We start from the raw sequence: 21603 nt of genomic DNA on the forward strand, positions 1-21603 counted from the left end.
GCCAACCATCAAACTAATCTGATACATAATACCACCAGGTAGAGCATTAAAAGCAGTGAAATGGACACTTCTGACCCTTTTTTCCTCTCCAGCTTGTATGCCCCTTTTTCTTTTGAAGAAACTACCAGTGCATTTTATTTAGGCTTGTCAAGGAGCATGTTTGCACTGGATTGGTGAAATTCTATGCAGCCTTTCACACATTATGTTTTCCGTGCCCCATTCAAGTCTATGGAATGGCAGGTACTGGCAGACAGTGCTAGGGCTGTTCATCATGGGCCCACTTGTGGCACTGATCTGTGCCCCCCTCCCAGGGGCCACCCACCCACCCCAATTTGGGAGAAGAGCTAAGGGCTTTTTAAACACTCTTTTAACATACAGTTCAATAAGGCTTAAAAATATGGACAGGAGGAGATCTTGTGCAGTGCTGCTCCTTCACGAATGGCTTCACTGATCTCAAGGCCTTTGCTTGTGCATCCACTATCCATTCTACTGTAGCCAATAGAACAGGTTGCAGTGTGTGTGATGCCCATTGCAGCTTCTCAGGTGTACAAATGTTTGCTGGCAACCCCTGGCCTACACAGAACTAGAGCAGTACTAAAGGAAGAAAAACAGTCAGCTCTCCCCTTTTTGAGAATGACACTGGGAACACATTTCGTTCGTGCTAGGTTTCTGTTGAAGGAGTTGTTGTTTCAATTCAGCGGGAGTGGGTTGTATTAGATTACATCTCCATCTTGGCGCCAACTGTTTCCAATAACGTTCAAAAGATGGAAGCCATCAAGCTCCATTCCAGTTTTGTCTTAAGATTCTTCATTTCAGATTTCTCAAGTTAAGCTCTTCCAGCTTTGAAATGGCTACCCTATGCACTGCCTCCCTTTTTACTAACAGGATGCCGTTTAAGGTATCAACAATAATTAAGCCCCAAAGTGAGTGAACAATCAACATTGCAGGACCCTGAAATGAGCCATAATGGATGCCAGATTCTGTAGTCACAGACTTGCACACACTGGCATTGCTAAGCCATGCTCCAAACTGACAGCAGTTTGCCTAGTGCCCAGAAAATGAGGAGACTTTCCCCCAATTTGGGGGGGGGGGGAGAGAGAGAGAGAGAGAGAGAGAGAGAGAGAGAGAGAGAGAGAGAGAGAGAGAGAGAGGAGTCATGCCGCCATAATGATGCCAGGCCTAGGCACGCCTTGGGCATCATAGTGTTATTCAAGGTCTTTTCTTCATTTTGACTAGGCAACAACATTTCTGTTCCGAAGTGTGGCCTAGCTGCACGACTGTTTTCTTTCTGGTCAGCCAGTGTTGTACTTGGTTCCAGTTCAGGTGTCAGGCAGCTTGGAATGTTACTCCACAGCAGTACAGGCCTCACACGCCATCTATGGTGCTGATATTTCTTGCTCAAGATGGCACCATTTCAAAAGAAAGGGAGGGGAGTGCAGATTTCGTACCTGACGAAAGCTAATTCTCAGAAGCTCTAGCCGGACCTCTCATGTTGATGGCTGGGCACCTGATGAGGGTCGAGGAGATCAAAGGGCCCCATTGCTGATCCATCTGAACCACTCTTCAGTGTTTCTGCCCACACCTTGAGCTAGGACACAGAACAGTGGCTGTTGCTAGTCACTCACAACTCCTTCCACCCCCCTGGTGGGTGAGCGATGGAAGCAACACTTTTATATGGGGGTTGTCAGTAGGATCCATGGCAACCCTTCCACCCTGTTGGGTTACCCCACATGCAATACTTGACCCAGTGTCAAAATCAGGGGAAGTATTTCATTCTGGCAAAACTTGGGCTAGTGCTGAGGAGGGGGCTTAAGCAGGAGTCCTGCTTAAGTTCAGACAAAATGCTAAGCCAATCCTTGGTGTATAGCTTAGTGCAGTGCAGCCATAAAAAGGACAAAGGAAGAGCAAAATGATTTCCAACTCTTCTCCCACAGCCTGTATGTCCATACCAACATTTGGGCAGGGCCGTCTTACTCATAGGTGCTAGGGGTGCGGGCACCTGGGCGCTGGGTTCAAAGGGCACCAAGCCGAGAGTCCGGGGCCCGAGTTGAGTCCGGGGAAGAGCCCGTCTGTTGGTCAGAGCGCAGCAGCGGGCTCTTCTGCTGTGGGCGGCTCTGCGCCGTGAGTTCAGGGCTGACTGAGCCAGCAAGACGCTGAGGCAGCCAGCCGGCTCTGCCGTCCTGCACGCCTGGGACTGGGCAGCCTGGGGGGGGGGGCGCCGAGTGGATCTTTGCACCCCAGCACCAAATATGCTTAAGACAGCCCTGCATTTGGGTTACTGTGTTGCATGAATCAAATATCCTATTTGCACTGAATTGGGTTTTCCATTACTGAAAAGACTTTTTGCTACTTCAAGCTAGCATGAAGCATTTTTGTCCTAGCATTTTTACGTTCAGGTGTACACTGTGATTAGAGGTCCTAATGCATGCCTAAGAAAGTCATTGGGTGTAGAAAGGACTCTAGATGCCTCTTCGAAGCCTAAATCCCTTTCGTCCTTTTACCAAAGGCACACAAGCTCCATCTTTTAACTGGACACCATTCTCAAGTTCACCAGCAGCTACGTGTTGTGAGAAGATGCCCCATGATGTTTTGGTTAACTGACGAGGAGCTATGTGCTAGCCATTTAAATGCTTTAGCACATGGAAGTTGTAATAAAAGTAGCATTCTGTTGCATCCAGCAACACTGATGAAGCCAGCTTTAGCATTTTAGCACCTCACCTATCCTTTACCCAACAGCATCACTAGAAGCTAGAGTCACCACCAATGACAGCATTCCCATATTATTGATGCAAGGAACATTTAAGATGCCACCACATAATTTCTAGTCACCCACAGGTACAACTTAGGGGAAATTAAATATGAAAGCCGTATTATGTTCTTAGACAAGATGGACAGCAAGAGAAGACGTGAAGGAGGGTTTCTGACACACTTTGCTATTGTAGCAGCATACAACACTCTTTGTGCTAGACGCACCCATGAAGTTATACAGTACTGGCATGGGGACTAGCCACATATTTGGTCCATTCTACATGGTTCCCTGAAAGCAGACCCTGGGTTGAATCCACACTTGTTTCTGTGAGAATGAAGGGGCTCCTTCAGTTGTGCAGGGAACTAGGATTCAGTGGAGTCTCACCACTGGAGGAAAGGAGCAAGGCAACAATTTCACAAGTGCCAGCTTCCATGCTTTCTTCCCATACACTTCCAAAATTGTTTGGGTGTGTGTTCCCAAGGAGACACAGGAGGCTGAGGACAATCAGCAAAAATTACTACCTGAATCCCTTTCCTCTAGTACTGATAGAGCACCACTGCGTACAAGTCAGGACCCAGCCTACTACCAGAGCAGTGTGGAATGGCAGTCCCACCACCACTGAAATGAAAGATCAAGTCCCAAGTTAAAGCTGACATGACGAAGACATGAATGTTGTCAATGTTCTCAGGAGTGGAGCATAAAGGATTGAAAACCATAAGTAAAGGCAAGAGTGAGTAGTCAGTTATGATAAAGTGATGAATATTTATTTTTTGAAATACTTATAATCCAGACTTTTATAAAAGTTTATCAAGGTGCCATACAACATACAAGATTTTAATAAAATCAGTAGAAGCATCAATAAAAACCATCAATACATACTGGTTGGTTAGAATGGTGGAAACAAATCACATTGCAAAGGCTGAACCACAGGGGCAGGGGGAACCACCAGAAGTGTCCCCTCAGAGGATCTCACTGAGTGAGATGGAACATAAGGGATCCCAGATTTTTGGGCCCAGAATAAAGTGACAGAGGAAGCTAAGGACCAAACTCTGGGGTACACTAACATAAAGGGGGGAGAGTATAGAAAAGAACTACAGTAGTACCTCGGGTTACATACGCTTCAGGTTACATATGCTTCAGGTTACAGACTCCGCTAACCAAGAAATATTACCTCGGGTTAAGAACAGAAATCGTGCAGCAGCAACGCTGCGGCACCAGGAGGCCCCATTAGCTAAAGTGGTGCTTCAGGTTAAGAACAGTTTCAGGTTAAGAACGGACCTCCGGAATGAATTAAGTACTTGACCCGAGGTACCACTGTAATGAATACAGTATGCATAGATTCAGTCATAGATACACAGAGAGTTAAAGGGAGAGAGATAATCAACTGTGCCAAGTTACTGAAGAGAAGCAGAATAGAAGTTGCTTGACAGAGCAGCTTGGAAGTCAGAGGTGGTTTCCCCCAGAAAGCTCAGAAAAAGCAAACTTAAAAATAAAATCAGCTGAAAAACTTCATATTCAAGGAATCTGAGAACAGGGGGCAGGAGAGATATTAAATTATCATAAGAGAGACAAGAAGGGTTAAGCAATAAGCTAGAAATGGACCTTTTGTTTTGAACAAGTCCGTTCCTGGATTTGTTGGTATGCACACAACAACCATCCCATGCCAATTGTGGAAAAGGTTTTGCAACATAAGCATGTTGAGGCTGGCTTTTAAAGTCCCTGCACCTAGTTTATTGGGACGACTATTTCCATGCTCCACTGTGCTGTGGTCCAGGTTATTTTAACCCTTTGCAAATACTGTAACACTGCCACTACTCAATTTTCTGACTATTAAACAGTTTTGTTTGCAAGCAAGCTTGCACACCTATTATATTACACACTAGACAAAGTGTCTTACAACATAATCACCGTCTGTTAGGAAATAGATCAAGTCCAGTACCTTGAGTCTCAATTTCTGCACCAATGACATCTAACTGCCCCCCTCCTGAATATCAAGATATATAAAGCTTTCACCCTCCCAGTCCCAAAGTTATGGCTTGAAAATGCATAAAGCCAATCTGAACAAGGAAGGGATGGGGGAAGGAAATCAATATTCTTATAGTTAAGAACAAAGGGCATGCAGTCCTGTTATATGCGATACCAAGTGAAAGGCCTTCTTTCAGGGCACAGGTTCCCAGAAATTCTTCTGAACTGCATCCAGGAATTGAAGACATTCTTATTTGTGACCCACCCATTGATCATTCCACTGAACCAGCACCTACTTCAACATAACCTTCCAATTCCACACAGGTCCAGACACTCAGTGCAAACAAGTCCAGTGATCGACCCACAAATTATTCAATACTTCTTTAGCATTTCCCAATACACAACATGATGCAGAGATCTTCTTCTCACGAGCCTGACCTTAACCACTCTTACTCGGAAATAAATTCCATTGATTTCAGTAGGATTTACTTCTCAAACAGTATGCTTAGGAATGATATCCTGGTCATTTAACCAGGGAATAACCCCCAACAAGAATTATGCCTACAAGCTGAAGGTATGATTGGATATTGACCCACAGTTCACAGGTCCATTTGCAGCGAATTCAATTACACCCATGAAATCCTGCCCCCAATGGCACAGTCTTAAACTTTATTACATAAAGAAAACTGCACAAGGAATAGCAATAGCTTCATGGCTACTTTTCCATATGCTTTGTGAAAGAAAGTGATCTGTATTCAAGCTGCTGGAGCAACTGAAACGCCTCTCCTTTTTGTTTTGTGTGACCTGTAACATCCAGCACATTATATGCACACACTCACAGAGCCTGGGCATCAGGCCAACAGACCAGGTTTGCCGCGGGAGAAGCAAAGGCTACGAACCTTATACTTCGCCTGTGGCTACTGCTTTTCAGCACATGAAGAAGTTTATAGACCAGCTGAATTTCTTTCCTTTCCTACAGTTACTGAAGTTGACTGTGCAAGTGAAAAAGCACGCACACAGTTTCCAGCCACTAATTTCTTAGAATAAAATCCAGAACAGTAGTAGAACAGTCTGTGCAAAACTGGATTCCCCTTATCACAATACAGTAGTATTGAGCGCACTTTTTAGACTCTTCAAGTCTGGGGTTTGTTCCCCATAAAACACCGACTGGAATCTATCAGCGATAAGATTACGGCAGCAGCAGCGCGTCCCTTCAACACGCTGAATGTTTCAGTCAAACAATAATTCCCACTTCATGCGATTTAATCCCAGGCTAGGTGTGTACAAAGGTCTATTTAAAGGGAAGCCCCAGTGATTTCAGTGAAGCTTCCTCGCAGGTAAAGTCTTTGTTTGCTGCGGTCTGCTGGAAAGCCACAGCTGTTGAGAGAGAAACTAAAACTAACCTCGAATATTCCTCAGCAATAACTACGGAAGCAGGAGGAAGTAAAGCGGAAGAAATATTGCAATTTACCTTTTGGATTCCTGAACTCGGATCCATTCTTCAGCTTGCCTTCCCTGCTTCGCGCTTCCTCCTATTTGAATCTGCCTGAGGCGTGCAAATATTTATTGCTGTAATTCTTTAGCTGGGACAACAGCTTTGGAGTGAGTAAAAATCGCAAACTGCTGTAGGTACCGAGGAGTCCCGGGAGCTATTAGCAAACCCCACGTTCCAATCCCCAGCGTTTATTCACAAGCTGCCTGCATGGAACCCCGTTAATTGGAGCTCACAACTCCTCTAAACACCCTGCCAGCCAATCAGATGAGGGCTTTAAACTTTTCCAGCCAATGGGAAGTGAGGCTTTAATCCTCAAGGGTCTTCGGCTTGCTTTTTAACCCCCAGAGGGAAAGGATGGAGCGAGCAGAGGCACGCTGTTTTCCAGCTGTGGAGGCAGCGCTCGCCCAGCTGCTTCGAGCGAGGAGACTGCAGTGATCCCGCCCCGGGATCTCTCGTCTCCTGCTTTCCCTTTTAAAGGATGAAGGGGAAAACCTTGCGCTTAAGCAAGCCAGTTCATTCACAGAAAGAGGAAGTGAGTGTGTTGCGGGGGGCGGGGGGGGGGAACCTGAGATATTATTAGCCCATTAAATCCAAAAATAATTTCTGATCTAAACTGTGGCCCTCATCGCCGTTGCGCTAATCAGACATTTTATTTAAGCCAAATGCATATTTTTAAGCCATGGCAACGTTTGTTTGTTACTGGTGTCTGCAGCTGGGGGAAAAACAGGGCAGTGCCTGCAAAAAGGGTGGTGTAACTCAAATGCCATTTCAAATACTTGCTTTTCCTCTGCCAGACTTAGGATGGCCCATGTAGTGATGTTGGGAAATTTAGCAAGTTAAAACTTTGGCTCATGTTAAAGAAGAGCATTGTGGAAGAGCCAAATGCTGTGGAATCCTGGGAAAGTGTATCTTTCTTTAATTGCAGACTTTCTGTCCTTAAGAGTGTTATTTTCTCCATCTGTAGGAAAGGGAGTTTCTAGCTGATTTGTGGTTCTTGACACCTGGCTGTCCCGTGGATTCAGTGTGAATGGGTTATCTTGTTAATTTACAACTCAAAGAATCTGTTTGTCTGTGGCTTTGCTTTAATCTTCAAGGTCTTGGGATAAACAGGATTCAGCTGCCAATTCTTCTAAAAAGTTTGAGTTATTGTTCTTCTATCTAATCATTGGCGAATTGCTAATTAATCTAAAGAACTGATTGGCTTTTGAGTTTTGAATCCACGTGGGTTCAAAGGGGATAAAACCTTAGGAAACCCACATGCAATTCTGCAGACCATCTTGCCAAGCAGCAACCAGCCTCATCTATTCTAACCTACTTTGCTATGTGAGACCATTGTCATGCAGAGAGGGCCTGCCCTGATGCCGGGATGTGCGCAGGCACAGGACACTAAAATGTGAGATCCAATCCAAATTGTAAAGAACAAGGCTCCCTGCTTGTTCTGGAGACTCAAAACATACTTTCCCAAAAGTTTTAAAGGAGGGTTTTCAAACTTATTTTCCTATTTTCTAGCCTAGTTGTTAACTACGTCTCTGTGAAGTGGCCCTAAACCAAACCTGCCATTTCCCATTTTTAACACACTGTTATGTCTTACTCAAATTTCTTCCACATGTTCATGAGGAAGAAATAGGAAAACAACTTTCGTTTCTTTGTTCAATAATGTAAATGGAAATAGGTTCTTAAGCGAACAAGCGGTCTTGTTCCTTGGGCTGCAATTCTGAGCATATTCACAAACCAGTAAGGCAGCAATCCTAAATCCACTTCCCATGGAGTTAACCCCAGTTGAACACAGTTGGACACACTTCCAAGTATGCATGCGGAAATTTGTGTTATATGTCACACTGAAGCAAGTGGGGTTTACCTTTGATACATGGTCTAAGATCTCTAGTCCATGAAAGCTAATGTCACAATAAAATGGGATCATCTTTTAAGATGCCACAAAACTTTTTATTGTTTATACTTGGGCTGCATACACTTTACTGTTTCCTCTGACCCCAGCATGCTGACACCACTGGTGTCAGAAGGCACGTACACATGTATCCTGCGGCTTCATAAGTAATACACCCGCTTGATTCATTTCCCCACAAACCAGGTTCCAACTGATTAGAAAACAGAAGCCTCAGTTAAGCAGAAGAGTGTACATTGGAGGCATCCATTGTGCGTAGGCAGATGGCAACTTAAGTGAATTGGAGTTTGGCACAGAGGAACAAGTCAGTTATGTGCATTGGCGTGTACAGCAAGACAAGAAAGTGGCTTGAAATGCAGTGACGAGAGGGAAACACAACCTTGCTGTGGTCAAGCAAGGTCTTTATGCTGCATCCTATACCCACTTACCTACTTTTATGATTTTGTGGTTTTAAGACCTATGCCACCTGAAAGCTAAGTGATACAGGGAAACAGAATTTTGAATTGTAAATAAAATTGCATGTGGGCTGTAAGGGTGACACCTTGTGACAGAGTAACCATCTAAGTCCATCTGCCATGAATTAACATTATTATTTTTATTATTTTTAAATTACATTGCATATCTCCCTTCATTCATAGATCCCAGGGTGCTTCACAGCCTATGTGTTGACAACTTCAAAGACTCAAACATGTTGCTTCCAAAGCTTTTGTGGCAGGTGTGGAGAACTTTTGGGCCTCCACATGTTGCTGAACTACAACTCCCATCAGCCCCAGCAAGCATGGCCTATGGAGTATGGGAGTTAGAGCAACATAAGGCGGGCCAGGGATGCGGGTGGCACTGTGGTCTAAACCACTGAGCCTCTTGGGCTTGCCAATCAGAAAGTCAGTGGTTCAAATCCCCGCAACAGGGTGAGCTCCTGTTGTTCGGTCCCTGGTCCTGCCAACCTAGCAGTTCAAAAGCACCCCAAAAAGTACAAGTAGATAAATAGGTACCACTCCAGCAGGAAGGTAAATCGCATTTCCGTGCGCTGCTCTGGTTTCACCAGAAGCGGCTTAGTCATGCTGGCCACATGACCCAGAAAAACTGTCTGCGGACAAACACCGGCTTCCTCGGTCTGTAAAGCGAGAAGAACGCCGCAACCCCAGAGTTGTTTGTGACTGAACGTAACTGTTAAGAGTCCTTTACCGTTTTAAGGAAGGCCAAAGCTTCTCCACACCTCTTCTATTGGAACAACATGATCTTCAATTATGCTCATTTGTATTACTAATAGATTGAGTTTCAGATCCTTCTTAAATTCTTTTTATCTAATTTTGCATAAGCAGATAGCAGCCACACCTGTACTGAGCTTTGACGAGAACCAAATAGCATATAGAGAGGATTGTTGGAGTCATCTCACACATTGTATCTGCCGCTGAGTGTACACTCAACAGAAAACAACAGCAACAACATGGTCAGACCTTGGTCTATGATGGTCTGCTTTCATGAAAGAAGTTTGCAATCATATTTGCTACATTCACACACATTATTAGGTGTTTGCGTAAAACATCTTACATAATAAGATGCACACCATAAAAAAAATCTAATATGAAAAGCAGCCCATAGTATCCAGCTCCACATGAATCAATAAAATACTGACCAAGGGATCTTTACAAATACATTTTGAGTTTTGGGTGTGCTTCAAGATAGTTCCTCAAGAGTTATCTGCAGCTGCTTTGTGTTTATCATGGAACACAAATTTAAGTGTCTCAAAGCTTACAAATAAATAAACAAGAATACAGTGGTACCTCGGGTTAAGTACTTAATTCATTCTGTTCTTAACCTGAAACTGTTCTTAACCTGAAGCACCACTTTAGCTAATAGGGCCTCCCGCTGCCGCACGATTTCTGTTCTCATCCTGAAGCAAAGTTCTTAACCCAAGGTACTATTTCTGGGTTAGCGGAGTCTGTAACCTGAAGCGCATGTATGTAACCTGAAGCAAATGTAACCCGAGGTACCACTGTACATGAAATGGTCTGTAATCAGGTTAGCTTAACAGGTAGAATTCTAGTCCCTTGGGGTTTTTCTAGACTTTCCCAGTCCCCATTATTGGCTTGAGAAGATAAATCATTTGATTCATTGAAATTTATCATTGTCTCTGGTAACATTTTAAAACCCCATCAAAAAGAAAAAGAAAAAAAGGGTGCTCTGAATGTTAATGAAACATAGGAGACAGCAGTAGCCAGACATGACTATTCAACTTTGAAATGGCATTTGAGCATCAAACAAGCTGAGTAATGAAAGCATTTGGGTTAGAAACATGGGGGAAATAAACAGAAAGTTCTGAAGGACATTGTCATGGAAGATGCTGAGATGCTCAGGCAGTGTGTTGTCTGGGCAGGGTTCCAAAAAATATTTTCTCTGACTGCCTCTGACTAATACATCTGTCTTATGCCTGTCTGCTTGTTATGAAGAAACTAAATCATTTTCTGACTAAATGTAGATTAAATCTCTGTAACGGTCATACTCTGGGAACTGACGTGACAGGCTGATGAAGGAGGAAATGGTCTTCATTATTGGAAAGTGCGCAGCATGGGAGATCACCTTCTTCCTGTGTATTTCGCAAGTCTGATGCATCCTGAAACGTATTCATGGGTGAGTAGTCCTTTAAGGCAGCCTACAGTGACAAAAGGAAAAGAATGGTTGCAATTTGGTAAATCTGCAGTAACTTGGAATTAGCGTGATATCTTAACTAAACAGAATTCCTTTCTTATTCTGAAAAGACGTTTAGGAAAGAAAAGCCTAGACTTCATGTCTCCTTTTACATCCTTTTATAGTTGTTTAAACTAGATTGCTGAAGTAAAAAGATGTGATAGGGTACCTAGCCTCTCACTTTTTTTATATCCACAACGTTTTTGATCGAGGTGCAACAAGTCATCGATGGGTGAATCTCATGTGTTACCTCACACATTACAGATTAAGAAGACATAGGCACATAAAACTGATGTTTGTGTTATAATTTACGGTAACTTGTTATGGTACTTGTAGAGGAAGGAAGGAAGATAAAAAAGGGAATTAAACCAGAGGAGGAGCAACCTGCTCCAGTATCCAGGGGGCGTGGCGTGAGTCCCAGGGATGTGACACATGTTCTGGGGGCATGGCATGGCGCCTGCGGGGGGCATGGTGTATGTGCTGGGGGCGCGCGTGGCGCCAGCCCTGGGAGGTGCCGGCGATCGGGGGTCAGCATTTTGTCACCCTCCCTTTGGAATAGCACATGAGGACAGTTTTTTGCCACCAATGTTGAAATAAGATGCAACTGCCAGTCTAATCAGTTTCAGTATATGGAAGGAAGTTGCCATGTTTTCTACCTCAGATAGCATAATGTCTTAATGTAGACTTGACTTTTAAAGCCCTTGGGACCAGGCCGGATACCTGAATCATTGCCCACTTCTGCATCTACTTACCTGGACCGTAAGAACTACTTTGGAGACCCTTCAGCAGGTGCCGTCACCACCAGGCAAAGTGCAGAGAAGGCCCACGGACTTGTCATTTTAGTGTGATGCAAAGGCATTTACATTTTTCCAGTCTTTATCCCTTCCATATGAGCTTGGGTACTCATGTCATTGACAGTAGTGTAGCAACCCCGCCTACATCTCTGCACCTACCTCATGTGAGAATGGAATGGGAGTAGAAAAGAAGTCTATTTGCCACTCTGAAGTGGGGTAGGGTTCTTTTAAGTTATGAAATAAATTAATAATATGGACATGAACCTTGTTTGTGTCTTGGATCCATACAGAGAAATCCACACATGGTATCAATTGTGCATATATTTATTGTTCTAAAATAAAAGCAATTTGCAAAGATGACTACTGATAAATATATATTTTCACACTGCTTTTGACTCTTTAGGTTTTTGTATTGCTCTTTTCTCGGGCAAAATTCAGGGATTTCTTTTGATAAGACCATGAACTAATCACTAGCATAGAGGAGTGGGGCCTGGGGGAGATGAACACTTCTACAGAGTTGGTTTTTTCCCTTTTTCTTTTTTGGCGATATATTTTTTAATCTACTCTTTTGAAATGAGGAATAACAATACCAAGAATCATTGACAGAGAGGTCAATATTCTTCACAGATAATCTAATCCTGCAGACTCTAAAATAAATGAAAATGAACTTGAGAAATGACTGGAAGAAGAGTGTGAAATGAAAAAAAGGGGGGAGGAACACAATTAAATCCAGACATCAGCTTTCATATTGATTGCCAGTAAAGCAAAGGAAGACGTTTCTGTATGTCAATTTTAGCTGTGATTATTTGTCCATAATTATATACTTTGGTGGAAAGGCAATATTGCTCTCGTTCCGGTCTGAGAGATATTTTGTGGCAATGAATTTTGGGCTCCCCCCCCCCATGTTGGATGCTACTAAGTAACTCAGTGTCAGGGAACTGACATCTAAAGCGCCGGAGGCGCAAAGGCTCACTGAGGGTGAGAGAGCAGTAGCAGCGGAAGAGGGAACCAGTAGAGGGCGAGCAAGAACTCCAAGGGAAAGTGAGTCGGAGGGATGGCTCAGAGACGCTTCAAGCGAAACCAGTGGGGAGGTCTCAGGACCTCCTATAGGGACACCCACACCTCGACGGAAACTGTCACGCCGAGAGGCCAGACGACGTGTTTCCGTTAAGGAGCTTTTATGTTGGAAACGTTTCCGAAAGCAGCCACTTTCGGATTCTACTAGTGATTGACGCAGCCATGCTGGAGGGGCTCCGTCACAGGCAGAGGTTTGAAAGCCTGATCAAACTCTGAGGGACTTGCATTTTACGCACAAGCAGCTCATCGTCCCATCACAGCAATCCGAAAGTCTCCGAAAGCCAGCTTGTGCAGGGAGAAGCATCATGAGCAATCCAGCCGGAACCGGGGAAGCAGGAGCAGCTGGAGGAGGTCCAAGCCTGGAAGAAAGGTACAGGGCGTTGGAGATCCAGTTGGCGCTGCAAACGGCGAGGCTTGAGGAGAGGAGGGCTCAGGATGCAGAAAAGGGAAAGGAGAAAACCACCCCGCTCGCCAGAAAGGTGCCAGGATTGGTGCAGAAATTCGGGGGGGATCCCAGGAACTATCATGCCTTTAGGACAGAGATGCAATACGCTCTAAACTTGCAGTTTGATGACTTCCCCGATGAGGAATCGCGAGTGGCGTATGTGATTGGCCATCTCGAATCCGGGGCGAAAGATTGGGTTAGACCCCTGATGGCAGCGAATAATGAGATCTTAAAGGACACGAGGAAGTTTTTTCGTGCCATGGACCTGATGTTTTCCAGCGATATTGAGCAGGGGGTGGTGCGAAGGCAGTTAATGGCTTGCCAGCAAGGAAGCAGATCTGTCCGTGAGTACTGGACTGAATTTACCATGTTGATTCACAAATTGGGGTGGGACCTATCGGCGGAGCCCATCCAAATGCTTTTCGAAGAGGGGCTTTCTTCAACCGTCAAAGATGAGCTTTCCCGGGGCCCCAGGGCGGAGTCTATGGACCAGTTAACCAAATCTGCGCTGGCCATAGGAGCGCGCCAGGAGGCGAGGGCTATGGAAAAGCGGGAAGGGAAAGGAGACCGTTGGAGGGAGTTCCGCATTCCAGACATTCCAGAGCCACCTTTCCCGCCGGCAGAGCCGATGGAAGTTGGAACAGCGCGGGCGCGCGCAGTTTCAAATCCCAGTGAAGGGCGGAAAAAGGAGGGAAAGAGCGCCAAGAGATGTTATCTCTGCCAACAGCCAGGGCACTTTGCCAGAGTTTGCCCACAAAGAAAGGAATGGCAAGGGATGGCAGGAGCTGTTGGGGGAAAGGAAGAGGAAGGCAAGGAGCAAGTAAAAGCCAACGCCTGGCTGCCACCGTTGGGGCACAGCAGCCAGGCCAAAGAGCAATGAAAGTGCCCATGCCAGAACCCCCCAGACCCGCTTTAGTGATAGAGGTGTTACTAGAACTGCCAAACGGACACCCACTAAAGGTCAAGGCGCTTTTGGATTCAGGCAGCTCCTGTAATTTCATGAGTAAGGAGTTTGCAGCTGAGCACCAGATACAGACTATCCCTTTAAGTAACCCCTTGCAGGTGACTACGATTGACGGCAGAGAGCTGTTGGGGGGAGAAGTTAGCCAACAGACTGTCCCGATGATAATGAGAGTGGCAAGGCACACCGAACAGATAGCGTTTAATGTGGCCATCCTGGGAGGAGCGCCCATCATTTTGGGGATGAGCTGGCTGGCGCTACACGATCCGCTAGTGGGCTGGCATCAGAGGGTGGTCTCCTTTGGGTCAGCGCATTGCCTAGAACACTGCAAGGAGGGGAAGGTTTCGGGAGGAGACAGAGTCACCCTAGCGGGGATGGAAGTGATGGACAAAGGGAAGGTGCCCCCGCAATACGCAGATCTGAGCAACGTATTCAGCGAAAGGGAAGCAGACAAACTGCCACCGCATAGACCCTTTGACTGTCAAATCAACCTACTCCCAGGGGCCCAACTCCCAGTAGGCAAGCTGTACGCCATGTCAGACAGGGAGATGCAGGAGCTGAGGGAGTTCATTGACAAAAACTTGAAGCGAGGTTTCATCAGAGAGTCCCGAGCGGTGGGGGGCAGCCCAGTGTTCTTTGTGGACAAAAAGAACACAGACAAACCGAGACTGGTGTGTGACTTCAGGGCCCTCAATGCAGTGTCGGAGCCCCTGGCTTTCCCTATGCCCCGAATTGATGACATTTTGACCAGAGTAAGGAAGGGAAAGATTTTTACAAAACTGGACCTGCGGGGGGCGTACAATCTGATACGCATAAGGAAGGGAGATGAATGGAAGACCACCATGTTTACCCCGTTGGGAGCCTTTGAATACCTCGTTATGCCCTTCGGTCTACAAGGGGGCTCCGCGTGTTTTCAAGCTTTTATAAACCACGTTCTGGGACCTTTGCTCTACAAGAATTGTGTGGCCTTTTTAGACGACGTGTTGGTGTATTCGGAAAATGAGGAACAGCATGTGAGGGACGTTCGAGAAGTGTTGGGCAGGCTGCAAGCCAACCAGCTGTGGGTGAAACTGGAGAAGTGCCAGTTTCATACCAAGGAGGTGGAATTCCTGGGGTACCGCTTGTCAGACAAGGGATTGGCCATGGATCCAGGCAAGGTCCAAGCGGTACTGGAATGGAAGACACCGAAGACCAAGAAGGACGTGCAAAGATTCTTGGGATTTGGGAACTTTTATCGGAAGTTCATCAAGAACTTTGCCCACTTGACGGCGCCCATCACCGACTGTCTCAGCAGCAAGAAGAAATTTGTTTGGACGGCAGAGGCGGATCGAGCCTTTGAAGAACTGAAAAGGGCTTTCGCCTCGGAAGAACAACTTCTGCATGTGGATTTACGAAAACCCATGAGAGTGGAAACAGATGCATCCGACCGGGCGGTAGGGGCGGTCCTTCTTCAACCGGGGAGGAGTGCGTCGGAGTGGAGACCGTGTGCCTTCTTCTCGCGGAAGCTGAATAAGTCCGAGAGGAATTACACGGTGTATGACAGGGAACTACTTGCCATTCACGAAGCATTCCGGAGGTGGAGACATTTATTAATTGGGGCACAACACAAGGTGCAAGTGTGCACCGACCACAAAAATTTAGAGTATTGGAGAACAGCTCGAGTGCTCAACCAACGACAAGTGAGATGGGCACAGGAATTCTCCAAATTTAACTTTGAGATTTGTTATGTGCCAGGCCCAGAAAACGTCAGGGCGGACGTGCTCTCACGCAAAGCAGAATATTGGGAAGGGGAGGGGGTGATCGAAGAGAGACATGTCATCCCGGAGGACCGCTGGGTGTGTGGGGCGGCGATGGTGGGGCAACGAGAACTGGTGGAGGAAACGGAAAATGATGAATATGCCCAGGATAAGCTCAGAGGTCTCAGGGGGGAGGGCGAGAGCCCCGGAGGTTTTGAGGAAAGAAATGGGGCATTGTATTACAAAGGGGCACTGTATATACCCGAAGGTGAATTGAGGGGGAGAGTACTCAAGCAGTTGCATGATAGCCCCACGGCGGGACATTTTGGGCAACACAAGACCATGTGGTTGGTTACCAGGGAATTTTGGTGGCCTAAGGTGAGGGAAGATGTAAGGGAGTATGTAAGAGGGTGTGACCAATGTCAGCGAGCCAAAGGGGAAAGAAGGGCGCCGGCAGGGTTATTAGAACCTTTACCCACACCAGAACGGCCTTGGGAAGCGATATCAATAGATTTTATGACGGATCTGCCAAGGTCCAAGGGGAAAACAGCCATCATGGTAGTAGTAGACCTGTTAACTAAGATGTGCCACTTTGTAGCATGCTCACATGCAGTCACAGCGGAAGAAACGGCGAAGTTGTTTGTGGAACATATCTTTAGGTTGCACGGGGCTCCCTCGAGGGTGATCTCAGATCGAGGCAAACAATTTACTTCCAGGTTCTGGAGGAAGCTCATGAGCTTGTTACACGTGGAAGTCAATTTTTCAACTGCCCGGCACCCTGAAACCAACGGGCAGGCGGAAAGGGCAAATGGCATTCTTCAACAATATCTTAGGTGTTATGTCAATGACAGAGAGAACGATTGGGTCGAAAAGTTGGCGTTGGCAGAATTTGCCTACAATAATGCGGAGAATGTGTCCACAGGGATGAGTCCCTTTTTGGCTAATTACGGGTGTCACCCCAGGGCATTTCCAGGGGAAGGAGGGGAGAGATGGAGCGTCCCAGCGGCTGAACATTTTGTAGAAGAGATGGAAGCCATCCATCAGCAGCTCCAGCTCAACTTAGAAAGGGCTAAGGCACAATATAAGAAGCAGGCAGACAAGAACAGAAGGGAAGGTGAAACCATAAGGGTGGGGGATCAAGTGTGGTTGTCAACCCAAGGGTTGCCGTTCAAAGGGGGTTGTAAGAAACTGAGGCCCAGAAGATTGGGACCCTTTGAGGTGATTCAGCAGGTCAACCCGGTAGCTTTCAAACTCCGATTACCCAATCACATGAAATTGCACCCAGTGTTCCACAGGTCGTTACTGTCACCATACAGGGGAGGAGGTGAAGGGGAGCACGTCAGGGGACCAGCCTTGGAAGAGAGGGAACGCCGCAACCATGTAGCGGAAATCCTCGATTCCAGGTGGAAGGGAAATCAGGTGGAGTATTTAGTGGCGTGGGAAGGGGAACCGGAGTCAGAAAACACCTGGGTAAGTGCGCAGGAAGTCAATGACGAGGTTTTAACAGAAACGTTCCATCAAAGGTTCCCGAGGAAACCTCAGCCGATAGCAAGGTTTAGGAGGGAGTATTTCGGCACCACCGATGAGGAAGAGGAAATGGAAGGGTTCGCGGAGTCGGAGTTGGAAGAGGGAGTGGACTCTGATGACGAAGAGTACCTAGAGAGTAGGAACAGCAACAAGTGGAAGGAAGTGTTCGCGACGTCGGAAGATGAGGGAGGTTCTTTCAAGGGTTTTACCTCCTCACCGCCAGTAGGAGAGGAGACGGGAGGGGGTGAAGGGGGCCCTGGAGGGGAGGTGGATGTCAGGGAACTGACATCTAAAGCGCCGGAGGCGCAAAGGCTCACTGAGGGTGAGAGAGCAGTAGCAGCGGAAGAGGGAACCAGTAGAGGGCGAGCAAGAACTCCAAGGGAAAGTGAGTCGGAGGGATGGCTCAGAGACGCTTCAAGCGAAACCAGTGGGGAGGTCTCAGGACCTCCTATAGGGACACCCACACCTCGACGGAAACTGTCACGCCGAGAGGCCAGACGACGTGTTTCCGTTAAGGAGCTTTTATGTTGGAAACGTTTCCGAAAGCAGCCACTTTCGGATTCTACTAGTGATTGACGCAGCCATGCTGGAGGGGCTCCGTCACAGGCAGAGGTTTGAAAGCCTGATCAAACTCTGAGGGACTTGCATTTTACGCACAAGCAGCTCATCGTCCCATCACACTCAGCAAATTTGATCTCATAATTTCAGCATAAAGGTGCATGCCATGGTTGTGAAGATAAGTCATCTTGCCCATTTCCAAATTTTGTTATGTTACAAATAAGAGAATTGGAATGCTAACCCTACTCGCATGGAAAATACAGTGGTACCTCGGGTTACATACGCTTCAGGTTACATATGCTTCAGGTTACAAACTCTGCTAACCCAGAAATAGTACCTCGGGTTAAGAACTTTGCTTCAGGATGAGAACAGAAATCATGCAGCAGCAGTGGGAGGCCCCATTAGCTAAAGTGGTGCTTCAGGTTAAGAACAGTTTCAGGTTAAGAACGGACCTCCGGAACGAATTAAGTACTTAACCCATGGTACCACTGTACTTGCTCAACAGGATTAATTCAACAAAGTTACATTGAAGAGACATGCATCTTCTCTGGTGTCATGTACTTTTCACTTGTTCAAATAATGGTATACCAGTGTGCTGTTCTGTAGGCTATTTGATCCGTGTGGCCAGACCAACATGATATCTGTGGGTATAAACAGGGCTACCAGTGGATTTACAACATACAAGCAACATGTGAGAACAAATCCCTTCAAGCATATAGTGTATCAGCAGCCACACGTTTTAAGCCTCTTTATAGATGCCACCATCACCAGAGGAATTGGGGTATCTGTATCTATGCAACCCACATGGGAGCACAACATATAAATAGCCACACTGTTTGGTCCCAGTCAGGCTGTGAGGTCAGTATTAATCCCATGCATTCCAGAAGCATTTATGTGTTGGCTGTCAAAGTCCGTTTAGGGAAAACAAAGGTTCATTTGCATTTGACCTAGGCAAATTTTCCCCACCACTCATATCCTTTCTTGAAACAAGCTAGAGTGAATCACCGAAAAAAGCCTCCTTTAGAAGGCCTCAGAAATCCAGACCTCTGACCAGAGAACAAGTCAGAACCGATAAAGTAGGCCAAATCTCTGCCTTACTATCAGTTATAAATGGCAAGAATCATATTTATAACAAGGTGTTGTAAGCTATTTTGCAAGGAGCTGATCATTGCCTTGCCCAGCAAATAATCTTTTTATTTACTTATTTTGCCTGAGAAGCTTTTCCCCTTTGGATTTAAAATGCGTCCTATAGCATCCAAACCATTGCTTTTGTAAAAACTTTGCTGTATTGCCTCAGTTATTCATATGTCCCAGCTTCTTCTTGGCTGACAGTAGGTATTCTTTTTTTAATTAACGGTGTATTGCTTAAGTGCCCCCACTTAAACTGCCATTTGCATCAGCAATAAATATTAATCAGCATCTATGAAAAAGAAAAGTGCCATTGTTGGAAATGTAAGCAATTTTGGTGCTACCTAGAGCTCCCTTACTTCTTCACAGACATGAGAACAAATGGTGTTTACATGCTGTGGTATTTCAGCAGACAAATACTCCAGGGTCTCGGTAAATCTCTCTCGCTTAAGTGCTTGCTTGTAAGATCAAGAAAACAATTATAGGTTTAGAAGAAAGTGGCTTAATCGTCAGAGTTTTGCATCAGTTTACAAAATCATCTTGGTTAAGACGAAAACATGCCTTACTTCAAATTGAACATGATAGGATGCTGCTCTTTTCCCTCTCGCTTTCAAGTTGGATAAAATGACAAATCTATTTATTTTCTCATTTTCTCAGTACAAGATTGAGAGAGGGGAGATGTGTGCAATCCAGTTTAAAAGGACATTGGCTCAAGACCATCATTTCTAAGTGTCTAATCTGAGCTCCGATTAAAATCACAAATGGCAAGAAAAACAATGTTTGTAACAGGAGCACTGACAGGGCCAGTCAAGTAGGAATAGCACCACTATAATCATGTTTAAACTGATTCATGCTTTCACACAGTTAATTACAATGATCGGCTCAGAACTGTAAAGCTACATTAACTAGCAGAGGTTTGGAGTGTGTGGGAGGGCAGAGCTCTGTAGTTGCAGAACATCTTACAGTTTATTCCTACATTAATCATACATTGGGACACCCTGCACCCCCACGATGGCTATGAAAAAGCATCATAGGTTGACCCCATAGCTCCCATAGTTGTACAAACAGAGAAAAGAATTGCTAGTGCTAGTTGGCCCATGGCTCATGAACCAGGTCAATGAGGAGTTGTGTTTTCAGTTTTGTTGACTCAGTGAAACTCCCTCCCATGTAATGCATTTCCGCCCACAGCCATCCCTGGATGGGTTTGAACCACCAACCTGGTTAAGAGCCAGACACACTGACCCAATGTGCTACCTCAGGGATTTGCCTGAGTGGAAGCCCTTTGCGCAAGCAGGCCGACACCATTGAATGTTTTACAATTGTATTTGATTGTTGTTTAATTTTTGTAAGTTTCTTAAAAAGCTGGTTCTTGAAAACAGGTCAGGCTCCCAAGAAAGAAACTATGCCACTGTTGTAATGTGTTAGATTGGCCTCAGATTAATTTACTCTGATGTGAATGTTTTTAAATAACATATTGCACTTGGCTTGTATATCTTTACAACTTAGTATCATTGGTTTGCATGTTAGCACCCAGGTAAAAGGTACCTAATGTTCATTGGTCTGTATTCCAAAGCATGGAACAAATTAGTCCATACTTTTCTACACAAGCAACCATAATGTGAATGAATTGAATTTGGTCTTTGAAAAGAAGAGCTTTCTTATTAATTTTAATGCAGGGCAGGATCTGTTGTTAATGATGCGATCGTAGAAATGATCATAGATATGGCATATTGTGCAATGACAAACCTAAACAACATCTTAAAAAGCAGAGACATCACCTTGCGAACAAAGGTCCGTATAGTTAAAGCTATGGTTTTCCCAGTAGTGATGTATGGAAGTGAGAGCTGGACCATAAAGAAGGCAGATCGCCAAAGAATTGATGCTTTTGAGTTATGATGCTGGAGGAGACTCTTGAGAGACCCATGGACTGCAAGAAGATCAAACCTATCCATTCTTAAGGAAATCAGGCCTGAGTGCTCACTGGAAGGACAGATTGTGAAGCTGAGGCTCCAGTACTTTGGCCACCTCATGAGAAGACTCCCTGGAAAAAAGACCCTGATGTTGGGAAAGATTGAGGGCACAAGGAGAAGGGGACAACAGAGGACGAGATGATTGGACAGTGTTCTTGAAGTTACCAGCATGAGTTTGACCAAAGTGCGGGAGGTAGTGGAAGACAGGAGTGCCTAGCGTGCTCTGGTCCATGGGGTCACAAAGAGTCGGACACGACTAAACAACAACATGTCATATTGTATCTTGTGCCAAGATTTCCTCCTGACGTCAGCTTGAAAGATCCCTGTGGAAATTTTACAGGAGAAATCCTAGCTCCAGTGGTATTAGTGACAGGGCTCCTGCAGACTTTAACAGGCCCTGTATTTCACCTTGTGGATTTATCTCTGTTCATCCATTTAGCTTAATGCTGAACTTGTTCATTACCTTGTTGTTGCTCTTTTTTCCCTTAAAAAAAAATCCCAGCAGCCTATTAATCTTACAGAGGCTCCCACTCAGAGCCTGTCTGCTAATTTGATTTAGGACACCATAACTCTTTAGTCCTGTCGCTAGAAAATATATCCTCTCTTT

General features: G+C 45.5%; 1 protein-coding gene across 1 annotated transcript in view; it reads right to left on the bottom strand.

Moving 5' to 3' along the window:
• The window catches only part of LMCD1 (LIM and cysteine rich domains 1), a 55703-nt gene extending 49126 nt beyond the window's left edge, over positions 1-6577 (bottom strand). Inside the window, exon 1 of the mRNA XM_081903089.1 lies at positions 6186-6577. Coding sequence (XP_081759215.1) covers positions 6186-6212 — 27 coding nt within the window. The 5' untranslated portion in view covers positions 6213-6577. The remainder of the gene's footprint in view (positions 1-6185) is intronic.
• Positions 6578-21603: the final 15026 nt, after the last annotated feature.

The sequence above is a fragment of the Podarcis melisellensis genome (assembly GCF_964234715.1).
Source record: "Podarcis melisellensis genome assembly, chromosome: 2".
Taxonomy (NCBI): Eukaryota; Metazoa; Chordata; class Lepidosauria; order Squamata; family Lacertidae; genus Podarcis; species Podarcis melisellensis.